Source organism: Aotus nancymaae, unplaced genomic scaffold (genome assembly GCF_030222135.1).
Source record: "Aotus nancymaae isolate 86718 unplaced genomic scaffold, 86718_ANA_hifiasm-v0.15.2.pri h1tg000092l, whole genome shotgun sequence".
NCBI lineage: Eukaryota > Metazoa > Chordata > Mammalia > Primates > Aotidae > Aotus > Aotus nancymaae.
This window is the reverse complement of record NW_026988507.1, coordinates 2,567,538-2,583,123: the sequence shown is the minus strand read 5'-3', so window position 1 is coordinate 2,583,123 and position 15,586 is coordinate 2,567,538. Positions and strand designations below refer to the sequence as shown.

The 15,586-nt window shown below is 51.6% G+C and overlaps 1 protein-coding gene across 3 annotated transcripts in view; it reads left to right on the top strand.

Annotated features, from left to right (window-relative positions):
* Positions 1 to 225: 225 nt before the first annotated feature.
* Positions 226 to 15,586, top strand: part of SLC48A1 (solute carrier family 48 member 1) — a 29,841-nt gene continuing 14,480 nt past the window's right edge. For 2 of the 3 annotated variants that reach the window (XM_064369829.1, XM_064369828.1), the window contains exon 1: positions 14,574 to 14,709. In XM_064369829.1, coding sequence (XP_064225899.1) covers positions 14,574 to 14,709 — 136 coding nt within the window. Of the gene's footprint in view, positions 345 to 936; positions 1,065 to 14,573; positions 14,710 to 15,586 lie in introns of those variants that run through there. The other variant, XM_064369830.1, reaches the window with a different exon arrangement.

Here is a 15,586-nt window from a genome sequence, read left to right as displayed (position 1 = left end):
GCTGGGGCCGCTTCCCGGCCGGGGGGGCGTCTGCCTCCTGTTTCGATTCAGGGTCTCCGGCTGCCCGGGGGAGGGACTAGGCGGCCTTCCTGCGGGGAATCCCGCTGCCTTGCCTCCCACAGTTGCGTTCCCAGACCCACGTCCCCTCTGCCCCCTGCCCCATTCCCCAGCACACACACAACGGGAGCAGTTGAGGAAACTGAGGCTGGAGAAGGACCGCTCTCCGGAGCGGATAGGGGCGGGATTCGTGGCCCTAAGAGGAGATTGGGGTTGTGGCAGAGCTTCCAGGGGAGCAGGAGGTGTTTGAGGACCGCACCCCCCACCGCTCGCTCCCTGGTGGCCGGGTAGGTTGAGGCAGAGACCGGGATTCTAGCGCCCTGCTAAGCAGACTCGCTACCGAGACCCCACGCTTCCCTGGGCCTCAGTTTCCACCACTGTGCAAATGGCCCAGCGGTGGCCTCTTCGCCCCACTCCTGAGAGGGTGGAGAGACAGTGTCCAGGGACAGAGGCTCGCTTGCGCCCCGTGATTGCTCAGAATGAAAATGAGGATTTGGAAGGAAGCCCACGCCCCGTAGGACTTTTGCCCCTTCTCTTCCCTTTTTCCCTTTGCTGTTAAGCCTGCCCATACTGGGAAGAATTATCTCTAAAAAGCCTATAACCCCAATTTTGGGATGCCAAGCCCCCATCCTCCACCAATGATTATTTTCTTGGAAGTGGGGAGAGGAATTTTAATTGTGATTAAAATCTCAATTTTAATGTCTATGTGTATAAAAAATGCTTCCCAGAAACTTAGTAAAATGCAGGCTCCATCCCCACCAATTCATATTCAATCCTGTTGGCATGAAATGGAAAATCTGTATTTTCAACAAACACCCCAGGTCATCCGCTGTGTCCACAAGTTAAGAAACGCTGGTGGAGTTTTAAATGCCTTTCCAGGGAAGGAGGGAAGCCGGAGAATGAATCTGACCTCAGACCCAAATCCATTCAACCAAGTTCTGGTAATCTGGAAGAAGGAAGAACAGCCTGGAGACTGGCGGGAAAGGATGACGAATTGGGAGTCACAGGTATGCATGAGGAAGAGTTACGGGGATGGAGTTGTGAGTTTCAGGTTGCTGGGGCCAGTGGCCTGGACAGAAGTTCTTGTGGGAAGGCTTCCTGAGACTGACAGTAGGGTCAGAAAGGGATCCCCTATTTCTTATTCTTGCTGCTGTTACTCTGGGCGGGTGGAAAAGTTGCTGAGGGGTGAGGCAGGACGCTTGTATACCTGTAGACATTTCAGCAGAGCCACAAAAGCTAATTATGTGTGGGCCCTGTTTCAAGTGCGTTCCATGGGTTTAATCCCTGCCACGATCCTGTGAGGTAGGTACTTCTGTTATCCTCACTTTACAGATGGGGAAACTGAGGCTCAGGGATATTAGGTAAATTGCCGAAGCCACACAGCTAGTAATTGGTAGAGCTGGGGCATGAATCCAGGTTGTCTAGCTCCACGTACTCCCCATGCCGTACTGCATATCCTCTGATGCATTCTGTTTGTTCTTCTAAGATAGACTAGACTGCCTAGGAGAGGCTACTCAGAAAAGGGAAATCGAATATGTTTGTGTAGAGGTGTGGGGGAGCCTTAGAGAGCCAAGGATCCAAAGAAAGTCGTTCAAATCAGTGAAAATGAGTGTCCCAAACCCGCTCCCCCATCTATGTTCCCCTTCAGCACTACTCTCGCCTTTCTTTTTTCCATCTCTTTCTCATTCCCTGTCTCTGGGGAGCCTGAGAAGGGGGCCTGGGGTGATTACCTATTGGCTCCTAGGTAATCTCTGGAGAGATGTTAGGGATTAGATCTTCCACTTCCATTGCTAGCTCATCCTCTCTCTAACAGGCAAGGCCTCCAGCCTGCCATCAAGGCAGATGACGGGGCAGGTTTTTCCCTTCTCAGGATCCTGGATTGGGACTGGCCAGTAGAATTACTGCTCAACAGATATTTGATCAAGGCTGAGGCCTAGAAGGGGCAGCAGACTGGGAGCGTGTCTGAGGAACGCATCCAAACGAGATGGTGAGTCATCTTGGAGACAATCATGCCATGTCCCTGGTACCACCTCCACCCTCCTCTAACTGTCATTAAATGCCTGGCACATGTGTTAGGACAGATAAATAATAATAACAATAGTCAACATGCACCAGGCCCTGTTCTTGATACTTTATATATATATTCACTGATTTAATTGTCACAATAACCCTGTGAGACAGGGTTGTTATTATGGTCATCCCATTTTACAGATGAGGGACTTGAGACACAAAGAGGTTAAATGACTTGCCCAAGGTTCCACACTAGGAAGTGGTAGAGCCATGAGTGACTCTGCCCAGGTGGTGTCTACCTGTGTGCTTTACCACACTGCAGTCCTGCCTCTGAAACCTACTGACAGCTCCTGTAAAGGAGGAAGAACTCACATCCATAGTCATTTGCCCACACCTTGGTACAGATGGTGGAAACTGAACAGCAGGCCCCCTTGATACACTCTACTCAGACAATGAGCTCCTGCCAGAGTGTAGACTTCCTTGAACCCTCCTCCATTCCCTTCAAGGAGGTGGCAGAGGCCCCCATGGATAGCTGAGGAGGGTGGGAGCGTGAAGGGGGCTTCTTGGACCAGGCTTTGACTCTGGGCTTGATTTTCCCCACCTTGGCCTCTTTGCTGAGCTCTACAAAAGGTAAGCCCATGGTTTCTAGGATCTTCACAGGAACCTCATATTCTGTATCCATAACTCCCTTCCTGCCCCAGGGGGCCCTTCTTCCTCCCCTGCCCCTCAGCTCCCTGCTCCCAGAGCTCCACCACTGCCTAAGCAAGGAGCCTGATACCCCACATGCCTCCTTCTCCCACATCCAGCCAGCATAGTTGGATGGATTCAACCTGTGAAGCATCTCTCCGTTATGCCCCATCCCCACTGCAACTGTTCTAGCCCAGTAATGGGCTCTTCCAGTGCTTACTATATGCAGAATACTATGTTAGTCACTTTATCTTTGTATCCTCAGAACAATTCCTATTTGTGAGTGAGGAAACTGAGTCACAGGGAGACAAAGTAACTTGCCCAGGGTCACACAGTTAAGTAGTACAGCCAGACCCAGGCAGTCTAACTGCAGAGCCCATATTCTTAAACACCACTGTGCTCCTGCCCCTGAGCACTACTCTCAGCCTTGCCTCGCTCAGTCCTTACTATGCAATGCCACAAGAATCTCCAAGGAATCTTTAATTCATTCAACAACATTTCCTGTAGGTGCTGGGAACTTTGCTGTAAACTGGAGAGCTAAAACTCAGCAGCAGACACTGTCCCAAAGGTTCAGGGCCTTGGGACAGTGTCTGTTTGAGGACCACACCCCACACCACACACTCCCTGGTGGCCAGGTAGATTGAGGCAGAGACCAGGGATTCCAGCGCCCTACTAAGCAGGTTCACTACTGAGGCCCCACGCTTCCCTGGGCCTCAGTTTCCACCACTGTGCAAATGGCCCAACGTGAGCCTCTTTGCCCCACTCCTGAGAGGGTGGAGAGACAGTGGCCTTCCCAGAGCCTAGTGGAATTATCTTTTATCTTTCTAACACGCTAATCTGATTGGCTGTCCCTCCCCAGCATAGTGTCTGGCATAAAGTTGATGCTTAATGATTACAGGAGGAAATGAAATGAACAGGACATTGGGTAGTCAGCTGGTGCCTACTATGGGCCTGCAGCCTCAGCAGGGTGGAAGAGAGAGGAGCTGGTTTCCCAGTTCATTTTCAAGGCTGTTCATTCCATCTCTCTCCTTCCTTGCTGCTTTCTTGTCTCCTACTCATTTCTCCTCTATCCTGTGCTGCCAACTTTGTTCACAAGGCTCAGCCATGACTTTTGAGGGGGATTGGTGGGATGGAGAGAGGGTGTGTGGAGAAAATTTTCATTAATTGGCCTCCCATGGGACTGCAGGAAATGGCCAGCTTGGAAGCCAACTGGGAGATAAAGCAGTAGGGGATATAAGGGCTGTGCCAGGACCTCGGCCTGCGCCCGACCCTCCCACAGCACCCCTAGGAGTCGACCTCGGCTATGGTTGGGCAACAGTGGGAAGAGATTGAGCAGCGAGCCAGGTATCCTCTTCTGGACTCTACCTCCAGGCTCTGCATGGTTTAAGGCCCTCTGACTCTTGCCCAGGCTCCATCCCCCAAGGGCGGTTCCAGTTCAGTTCCTCCATCTCCTCCCTGCCCATTCCTGGGGTGGCGGGGGAGGCAGGGGCAGGGAGCTGGAACGTTGATGGGCGCCAAGCCAAACCTTCCTGGGACTCACAGGTCACAGCCAGTCCTTCATGAGCCGCTTATGAGAATGATGGGAGGGAGAGGAGGGATGGGCTCCCGCCTCCTCTAGTAGGGCAATGTGGGCAAGCTGGGGCTCACAGTCAGGGCTGAGACCTGCATGAAGTTGCAGAGGCGAAAGCAGGAGTCCCACACTCTCCTGGAGGCACATTCCTCTGGCTGGTGCTCAAGCTACCCGTGCATGGCAGAGACAAGGAAACAGTCGTCGAACAGACCTGTGGTGGCGATGCTGGGGTGGAGGGCAGGGACAGGGTGGGAGAAGCCAGAAGAGCAGAAGACAGGCAGGGCTGGAGATGCCCCTGGAGGGAAGGGAAGCGGCCTGCCTCCTGGCAAATTAACTGTTACATGAATGTACAGAAATGAGTAACTGCTTTCTCCCCCGTAACTTCTGCTTCTCAAGGTGTGTGTGTGCTTGTGTGTGTGGGGTGTGTGTGTGTGTCCTGTGTGGGTCCCAGGAGACACTTCATCTGACCTTAAGTGCTCAGTGTTCTACAATGCCTGCCCATTCCAGTTGTGGCCACTTGCCCTAAGAGTCACTTTTCTCCCCACCCCTGTATTCTGTTCTGGGGGTGAACACCCACACTACCTACTACCCCCCACCCCTCCCCTCTTTCCGACTTTCCCAGCCTTCCCAAAACCCTTGTCTTAAGTGCTCCCGTCTTCCAACTCATCCTGGACCCACGGCCTCTGTTCAGGACTCAAACCCTGTGCCCACTTTGTCCTTTTGTTTCAGAGTCTTGGCAGGTGTGACTGCAGGAGCCTGAGAGACGGGTCCTAGCAGGGCCCTGGCCCCTGCTCGGGAGATGCCCACTTCTGTCTCCCAGGCACAGTCAGTCAGGCTGGGTCCAGAGCACTGGCTGGGGGCAGGGGGAGGATGTGGGTAACCAGGAAAGCAGGCTAGGGCTAAGGTCCCCTTCCCAGCATCAGAGCAGAGCCATCCTACCCCCAAATCCCACTCTGGAAGTGCTGGGGTCAGAGGAAACCAAAGAGGCTAAAGTTTTCCTGGCATCAGATCTACTGCCTATTTCCTCCCTTCAGAGAGAACCCGGTAAGAAATTAGGGGAGGGCAAAAAGACGGGGATTTGGAAAGAAAGAGAAAAATGGGGTCCAGAGAGGGAAACAGAAAAGTGGGAGTCCAGAGAAGGAAACAGAAGTAAGGGGAGGTCTGCAGTTGTGCCTGAGAGAGAGCACAGACCCCACCTCAGGCCTCTCAGGGATAGGGAGGCAGCCCCACTTTTCTGCCTTCCCATCCCTCAGTCTCAGCCCCTCCTGCCCTAGCCGCTTTGCCTGCTCTGCCGGCTGGGCCAAATCCTGACTTAATCTCCCCAACTGCTTCAGTTCTCCCCAGGTCCAGCCTCCTCGAGTGTCAGCTGAGGGTGCCTGCTGGGCCCTGGGGGCAGGCAAAGTGGCAGCTTCTGGACTGTCATTGCCCCTGAGTCTGGCTCTGCGCCTGCCTCAGGGCCTAGCCTGTGTCAGGCTTCCCCATGCAGAGCCTCATTTCCGTGCCACATGCCTGGCACTCACCACACTGAAATCAAAGCATTGCTCCATCCTGGGGAAGAATGTAAGCTGCCAGAGGGTGAGGGCCGCTCTGCTGTGCTCAAGGATGCTTGCCTTGCATGGTCAGTGCCTTGTACATAGAAGGCCCTCAGGAGACGTTTCCTGCATTAATAATAAACAGGTTTCCCCCGTTCCTGCTGTGGCTTTTTCTCACCTCCCTCTTAGCTTCCCCAGATCTGTCTTTCCCTCCTGGGGCCCGTCCACCCAGTTCTTGACCAATTCGCATTCCTCACGCTGTCTTAGTCCATCTCTTGTCCATTTCTTCCTCCTCCAGGAAGTGTCATATGTGGCCACTTGATTCTCTCTAGGGTGCCATTCATGGGCCCCCTGGTCTGGACTAAGCACAGGTGACAACCTTTATTTTATTTTATTTTATTTTTGAGACAGAGTCTTGCTCTGTCGCCAGACTGGAGTGCAGTGGCTGAGATCTTAGCTCACGGCAACCTCTGCCTCCTGGGTTCAAGCAGTTCCCCTGCCTCAGCCTCCCAAGTAGCTGGGACGATAGGCATGTGCCACTACACCCAGCTAATTTTTTGTATTGTGTAGAAATGGGATTTCACCATGTTGGCCAGGATGGTCTCCGTCTACTGACCTTGTGATCCGCCCACCTCGGCCTCCCAACATGCTGGGATTACAAGTGTGAACCGCTGGGCCCGGCAGACAACCTTTAGAAAGATTTCTAGTCTTTTACTTCACCCAGTGCCCATGCAGCTGGACTAGAGGGGGACCCACATGCACTGATGAAGGCTCCATGGTGACTTTCTCATTCATTAAAGCCAGTTCTCAAACTCAAATCTAAAGGGCAAATATTGATGAACTCCTCTGCCAGGCTTTTCCCTCGGGGAAGAGCTAATGCCCTCCCCTCCTGCCCTCAAGCCTTATTCTTCTCTCACTCCTCACAGTGCTGCAACCTGCCTTTCTCCAGCCTCTGGCAGCTTCCAAGGAGTCAAGGAAGTCAATCAGCCCCATTTGCCTCCATGCCCAAGTCTCTGTGGAGGTGAACTGCAGCCTTTATCCACCCCACCCTCCCCATCCAGCAACGGCTCCCTCAGAAAAAGGGGAAAGAGAACCAGAGCAGGTACCTGTGATGGAGGTTGCTGGAGAACACCAGGAGACAGCGGCAGGCCTGGGCCCAGCTCTCCCCAGGCAGCTGCGACTGTGATTCCCCCGACCCCCCAGGCCACCTGCCTCTGATGCTTTTTTAGCTCCTGAGCTCAAAGACTTGCTGTTTCCGCTTAACAACTTCTCGCTCGTCATCCTGTCCTCCGCACAGACCTCTAGGCTGTCAGTGGGCAGGCAGAGGAAGTGAGGTCTCAGCGAGAAGCCAGACTGAGCAGTTTCACTCTAGCCCTGAGAATTCAGGAGAACCCCTTCTAAAGGGGCAGAAGGCAGCCCTAGCCCTGGGGAGTACCATTTGGGGGGCCAAGGTGACCCCTAGATTTGAGTCCTTCCTGCAACCTCAAAGGTAGAATGCATGGTGATGGGGCCAGCGCCTCCCTGGAGCCAGCCACCTGCTGCTGCTGTCTAGGACAGCCCTTTCTGCTCTGTGGTCTATAAGCCTGACCTCAGGAGGAAGGCAGAGCTGCGGGAGGTGGGCCTGGGTGGGGTAAGATGCGGAGAGGAAAGGAATCTACCTCTGTGTCAGGCACAGCCTCCAGTTGCCACAGCCAGGGTCCTCAGCTGTGAACTCCACAAGGGCTGGGGGTGGGCAAGGGGACCACATAAGTCTTGGGGAGAATCTTGTGGAACTCACTACCTATGTACACAAGCTACCAGCCCAACCTGCAAAGCTGTCTGAGGCACAAGGTTGGGGAAGGCTGCCCCCTAGAGCCAGGATCAAAGAATTCTTTATGGACATTCGGCCGTGCTTTTCCTTGTGTATTGAATGAATATTTATCGAGTTCCTACCTAGGCTCCTGGTATTATACTAGGCACTGGGAATACAGAAGTGATCAAGGCAGGCATAAAGTGAGTAACTATCACAGTTTGCCCTATGTTGAGGGGCTTTCTGGGATGTGGAACTTTTTGTGGTAAAACTGGAAAAGTTCCTGGTAAATCAGGACGAGTAAATCACCCTGAGATAAGCCCCTGCCTTCTGGAGATTATATTCCAATAGAGACAGCAGGAGTAGGGGTGGAAAGGATAAATACAATTTCTGGTCATGGTAAGTGCTGTGGAGGAAACAAAACAGAGCAAGGAACCCTCTGAGGAGGTAATTTTTTTTTTAAAGGGAGTCTTGTTTTGTCACCAAGGCTGGAGTGCAGTGGCGACAAAGCAAGACTCCTGCCCTCTGCACAGACCTCTAGGCTGTCAGTGGCCAGGCAGAGGAAGTGAGGTCTCAGCGAGAAGCCAGACTCCTCTCTGAGATTGCAGTGAGCGATCTCAGCTCACCGCAGCCTCCGCCTCCTGGGTTCAAGCGATTCTCCTGCCTCAACCTCCGGAGTAGCTGGGATTACAGACACACGCCACCACGCCCAGCTAATTTTTGTATTTTTAGTAGAGATGGGGTTTTACCATATTGGCCCGGCTGGTCTTGAACTCCTGACCTCAGGTGATCCGCCCGCCTTGGCCTCCCAAAGTGCTGGGATTATAGGGGTGAGCCACATCACCCAGCTATGGAGGTAACATTTGAGCTGAGACTTGAATGATGAGAGATCAATCTTATAAACACTCAGAGAAGAGTTTTCTGGGCACAATGCATAAAAACCTGGAACAGGAACAAGTGCGGCACGTTTGAGAAACAGAAAGAAGGCCAATGTGTCTGAAGTGAAATGAGCAAGGGTGAGTAAGGCTGTTTGGAGTTGGCAAAACCCTGATCAAAGCTTTGGAAGCTATTGGAGTGATTGAAGCAGGGGAGTACCATATTCTGGTTGTTATTTTTATCTATTTATTTAAAAAATTTTTTCTTCTTGAGACAGAGTCTCATCCTATCGCCCACGCTGGAGTGCAGTGGTGTGATCTCGGCTCACTGCAACCTCCACTTCCCAGGTTCAAGTGATTCTCCTGCCTCAGCCTCCTGAGTAGCTGGGATTGCAGGCGTGTGCCACCACACCTGGCTAATTTTTGTATTTTTAGTAGAGATGGATTTTCACCATGTTGGCTAGGCTGGCCTTGAGCTCCTGACCTCAAGTGATCCACCCACCTTGGCCTCCCAAAGTGCTGAGATTACAGCCGTGAGCCACTGCACCCAGCCATGGTTATTATTTTTAAAAGATTGCTGCAGCTTCTGGGTGGACAGCAGATTAGAGGGGAAAGAATGAACAGAGGAGGACCAGTTAGGAGGCTGCTGCAAGTAGACAGGTGGTGATGATGGTGGCTGGACTAGGGTGGCAGAGGGAATGGAGAGAGAGGACAAGGCAAATCCAACTGTATTTTGTAATGAATTTGATGTAGGAGCGAAGAACAGGGAGGACTCAGAGATAACACCTAGGTTTGGGTCTGAGCCACAGTAAACAAGGACATGTCCCAGGGACATCAGAGGTCTCTCTGCATGGGGATTAAGAAGAGAGGAGGAAGCCCTGACATGTCCAATAAATTCAGTCATCTGGAAGATGGCTCAGTAGGTGTATCCCTGATCTAGCATTGTGGGAGAAGATATGTTTGGAATGTGCCTTTTTCAGGGAGTGAGAAAAGGAATGTCAGCAGGCAGGATGTCTGCAGATGGGGAGTTAGAAATCTGTCTTAGTATTGGTGGGACCCAGTTCAAAAGAGACTTCAGAGGGATTGATGGTTTAGACGGGTCATCTATATAGGACCTGCTTAGATGACCGTCAATGGAATGAGGGATGATGTACGAGGATAATAAGGTTAGCTGTGACAAAAACTGAGCTGTAACAAAGCCACTGAGATTTCTCACTCATGTTGTACAGTCCAGTGAGGGTCTAGGGGCCAGGGGTAGCTCTGCTCCATTTGTTCATTCAAGGCTCTAGGTTCTTTCCATTATGTGGTATTGCTACATATGGCCTCTAAAATCATCACAGAATGGGAAGAGGGAATGCAGGGTATATGGGAGATTTTTTAATGAGTCCAGCCTAGAAATGGCACACATTGCTTCTGCCTTCATTCCATTGTTCAGAAATTGATCCCATGACATCCACTTAACTACAAGAAGCTGGGAAGTGTAGTTCAAATTCAGGAGGTCCCGTGCCCAGAAAGAGACATATAAATGTTGGCGCGTGTTGCCGATTCACTAGTAGTTTCTGCCACAGGCAGGGAGAATGGCTGCGCATCTTGTAGGGGTCGAAGTGGTATCCGTCCTGGACTGGGATGGGAGTGTGCTCTCTGAGAATGCCTTGAAGGAACCTGATATGAGAAGATGTGTGTGTGTGGTGCACACCCGTGTGCTTTGTGGCTCAACGATCATTCCATTCTTTCCCATTCTCAAGGTCTTTCACTGGATAAGATCTTAATTCCTTTGTACCTTATCACCGAAATAACCTTGTGAATGTTTTATCCTCTACACTTTTCCCCCATCAAATCTAACTGGATATTACGGTCTAATCTTCCTAAGACTTGGCTTATGTCATGCAATCCCTGTTCAATAATAACAATAACAGTATCAACAACAGCAGCAGTAATTTGTTGAATTACTATGTTGAGCACTTTGACTGTAGTATCTCAATATATCTCAACCTTTGTAACAAGCCTGTGATGTATCAGCATCATTCCCTGTGTACAGATGGAGCAGCAGGAGTCCTGAGAGCTTCTAGCTGTTTAACACAGTAGCCACTAGTCCTGTGCAGCTATTTAAATTAATTAAATTACATTTAAATTAATTTAAATTAAATGCATTAAATTTAAACTAATTTAAATTGAATACAATTAAAAATTCAGTTCTGCCATCACACTAGTCACATATCAAGTATTCAATAGCCACCTGTGATTAGTGGCCACCATTGTGGAGGGTGCAGATATGGACTATTTTCTTCCAGGCAGAAAGCCGATTGAATTGGGCAGCTGTGCGTTAGGGGCACTTACTTGCCCAGGGTCAAAGCAAATGGTGAAGCCGGGCCTCTCGCCCCACCTGAGTCTGCCACTCTGCAGTAGCTCTTTATTGCTTCCACAATTTTAAAAGCGTTGAAGCCTGGCCTTAGCCTTCTACAGCCTGGGCCAGTACTACCATTACATCATTATTTCTCTTTCTTTTCTTGCACAATCTCACTTTCCAGCACAGCAAGCTTGCTCACTGCTCTCCCATACTCCTAATATGTCCACTCATAATATTTGTGCTCTCCTCCTGTCTGCTCAGCTAATGAATTCTCCCTGACCTTTAGGTTCAGATAGCTGAAATAGCTCTTCAAGCAGTTCTCACTGCTTCCGCCTGAACCAACTCTGAAGCCTCTCATCATCTCTTGCCATGGCAACCTTCTGCTGCTACCAATTCTACTTCCTTTTATTGAGAACCTACCGTGTGCTAGGCACTCTTCCAAGCAGTCCTCATCACAACGCTTGGAAGTAGGTATTACTGCAGTCTCCATTTTAAAGACGTGGTAATTAAAGCACTGTGGAGTGAAACTTGTCCAACTCATCTCTCTGCTTCTAGTCTTTCACAGGCAGTTTGCCTTCACTCTATTACTCTTGCCATAGTTCTAAAACACAGAATTGTAACTTTTCTCCCCCAGCCCCAGGGGGAGGGGAACAGCCTTCTTAACAGAGTATGCCAGGCCCTTTATGTTCAGAACCTTTCTAATCTCCAAACCCGCTACTCTACCTTCAAACTTGACATTCCAGGCACAAACGACTTACAGTTTCCCAAAGCCGCCTAGTTGTTTCTTCCCTCTGGGCCATCACACATGCTGTTCCCACTGCCTGAAATGCCGTCCATCCCGGCCAGCTCTGAAGCCATCCATGGCAATGCACTCCCGACCACCGGGCTTGCTCCCTCCTCCACAGGAAGAGCGCTTACTCCCCACCAGCGGCTCCTAAAGGAGGGCCGGTGCTGAGCTCACAGCCTTAACATCTCTTCTCATTAAAATACACACTCCAAGATTCAAAATTTAATAGGCAGGGGTGGGTTGGGTTTCTTATTTTTTATTTTTAAAGAAGCTCCTAGATTATTCTAGAGTGAGGTAAATGTGCTTAACACTGGCTTACATCCCTCGTTTGGCAATTCAGCACACCCTGTCTAGATTCCTTGTGTATAATTGCTTTTGTTCTTATTTTATTCTTACCTTCATTCACTCACACTCATCTATTCAACAAACATTTATTAAGTGGTTATTATATGCCAGACACTCTTTTAGGTGTTGGTATGAACGAAACTGGCACTGTCCCTGCTCATGAAGTTTATGTTCCAGAGGGGGTGTGGTGGGTGGGATAATGGCCCCCAAAGATGTCCACAACCTCATCCCAGCACCTGTGAATATGTCACCTTCAACGGCAAAGGGATATATTTTGTTGACGTGATGAAGTTCAGGATCTTGAGATGGGAGGTTATCCTGGACTATGCCCTCAATCACAGGGGTCCTTACAAGGGAAAAGCAGGAAGAGGGAGTTAAGGCATGTGGGTAGTCTTGCTCTAGAAGCTGGAAAAGGCAGCTGGGCACGGAGGGCTCATGCCTGTAATCCCAGCACTTTGGGAGGCAGAGGTGGGAAGATCACCTGCGGTCAGAAGTTTGAGACCAGCCTGGCCAACATGGCAAAACCCTGTCATTACTAAAAATACAAAAATTAGCCAGATGTGTGGCTAATTACTAAACCTGTCATTACTAAGAATACAAAAATTAGACTGTAATCCCAACTTCTCAGGAGGCTGAGGCAGGAGAACTGCCAGAACCCAGGAGGCGAAGATTGCAGTGAGCTGAGATCACACCACTGCACTCCAGCCTGGGTGAGAGTGAGACTCCGACTCAAAGCAAACAAACAAACAAAACAAAACAAAGAAGCTGGAAAAGGCAACGAAACTGACTTTCCCCTAGAGCCTCCAGAAGCAAGGCAGCCCTGATGTCCCCTTGATTTTAGCCCAGTGAGACCATTTTTGGACTCCTGACCTACAAAACTGTAAAATACTAAGTTTGTGTTGTTTTAAGTCAGTACATTTGTGGTAATTTGTTACAGCAGCAACAACAACAAACAACAAACGTAATGCAAGGGGTGTTGGTTGTGTTTCATGGAGGTCTGTGATGGGCCTCCCCATGTGGATCTAAGTGCTTGTGGCAGAGCCTTGTTATCGTGCTGGGATTTTTCCTTCCAGCTCCCGGTTGGAAGCTGGGCTCACATGGGGGCTCAGTGCACTCCTGCTACAAATCTGTCTCTACTTTAGAATGGTATGATTCTGAGGGTCAGAATGATGTTCCAAAAGGGCTTGGGAGGATGAGGCTTGTGAGGATAAAAGGAAAGGTGAGGTCAGTTGCAGTGGCTTAGGCCTGTAATTCAGCACTTTGGAAGGTCAAGGTGGGAAGATAGCTTGAGGCCAGGAATTGGAGACCAGCCTGGGCAGCATAGTGAGACCCCATCTCTACAAAAAATAAATAACAAAAAACATTAGCCACCCATGGTGGCACACGCCTGGCCGCTTGGAATGCTGAGGAGAGAGCATTGCTTAAGTCCAGGTGTTGGAGGATGCAGAGCCATGATGGCGCCACTCTACTCCAACCTGGGCAACAGAGTGAGACTCTAAAAAAAAAGGCCAAACGCAGTGGCTCACGCGTGTAATCCCTGCACTTTGGGAGGCCAAGGCAGGCAGATTGCCTGAGGTCAGGAGTTCAAGACCAATCTGGCCAACATGGTGAAACCCCGTCTCTACTAAAAATACAAAAAAATTAGCCAGGCTTGGTGGCGGTGCCTGTAATCCCAGCTACTCCAGAGGCTGAGGCAGGGGAATTGTTTGAACCAGGGAAGTGGAGGTTGCAGTGAGCCAAGATCACGCCACCGCACGCCACTGCACTCCAGCCTGGGTGAAAGAGCGAGGGTGTCTCAAAAATAAAAATAAAAAAAAGTAGTGATTTGTGAGCAGCTGTGCGGGATAGAGTGTTTGCAGTCAGGTGGTGGTTGCAGGGGTTCTCAGACTTTAGTGTGTGGAGGAATCTTCTGAGATATGATGAGAAGGAACCTGGTTGATAGAGGGATGAGTGGAAGGAATTCTATTCACTTATTTCTTAAGTTTTACATATCGGCTGGGCGCGGTGGCTCATGTCTGTAATCACAGCACTTTGGGAGGCCGAGTCGGGTGGATTACCTGAAGTCAGGAGTTCGAGACCAGTCTGACCAACATGCTGAAACCCCGTCTCTAAAAAATAAAAGATTAAAAAAAATTAAAAAGGAAGATAAAAAAAAGTTTTACATATTAATTTTTAACAAGAAATTTAAATTTAAACGAGAATACGCGTTTTGTTCAGAGGTAAAGATTTTTCATCCCCGCGGCTGGCTTGTATAAAGGCATATTCCCAGGCCCTTCCAAGGCCTAACTATCCTGACACGGCGGGTCTGGGGAGGAGCCCAGGAATCCGCCTTTTTAACAGGCATCCCCCAAACGGCCCGGCGGCTTCGCAAAGCGGCGGTGGCGTCTGCGGTTCCGGGCGCGGGCGGCCTCCGGCCGGGGAGGGCGCTGTGCCGGCGGCGCGGGGGGCGGGCCGGGGGCGGAGCGCGGGGCGCCGGCAGCTCCGGCGGCTCCGGCGGCTCCGGCTGGCGGCTCCGGGCCCTGCACCTGTGACTCTCGGCCGCGCTCCCCTCGGCCCGCTCGGCGCTGCAGCCCCATGGCCCCGTCCCGGCTGCAGCTCGGCCTCCGCGCCGCCTACTCCGGCATCAGTTCCGTGGCCGGCTTCTCCATCTTCCTCGTCTGGACGGTGGTCTACAGACAGCCGGGGACCGCGGCCATGGGAGGGCTCGCAGGTACCCCCGGGCGCGGGGCGGCGCGGGGCGGGTGCGCGGCCGCGGGGCGGGCGTTGGCAGCTGCTCCAGGACGCTCCTCCGGAGCGGCGCTTCCCCGGGGAGCGGGTGGGGTGTTGACTCGAAAATGACGGTTGGCGGCCGAGGCCCCGCGCGGGCCCGGGCTCCTGGGCATTCCTGGGTGCCTCCGGGACCCGATGCCCGCCCGGGCGCCACCCGGGGGTGCGGACGGCCCGCCGCTGCCTGGGGCACGGACCTGCCGCGCCGCCGGGGTTATCGGTCCCGGCACGTTGCCTGTCGCCCTCCGCCCAATTGCCCCACGACAGTGTCCCCTTCGCGCACCCGCGTCGCTGGCCCCCTCCTTCCCCCAAACACGCACACACGCGCGCGCAGATCCCTGCCCCGCCGGGCAGAGAAGGAAGAAGTGGGAAAGGAAGAGGGCTAGGGGTGGCTGGGAAAGCCCATCTGCCTCCTTTCAGTGCGGACCCCATCCCCCGGAGAGCCCTCTGTTGAGACCCACCGGGAGGACAGCGCTGGGGATCTCGTAGAAACTGGACATTCTCTTTCCACCCACGTCGGTTCCTTTTTGCCACCCGTCTTCTGTAGCTCCTCAGCCAAGATCTGCCAAACCCCGAAGCCCAGCCGCCCCTTCTGTGCCTCAGGGAGGGAAGGGGAAGCATCCGCGCGGTAATAGAGGTTCTGGGCTGACCAGTGCTCCTTGCTGTGCACCTTTGGGCACGTAGTTTAACCTCTCTGTGCCATAGAATTGGTATGAAGATGAAAAATATTCTATTTTCTAACATTTTTAGATGCTATGTATGTGTCAGGTACTATCTTAAACAACCTGCTTCCCTTATTTCATTTAATCCTTACGTTAGTC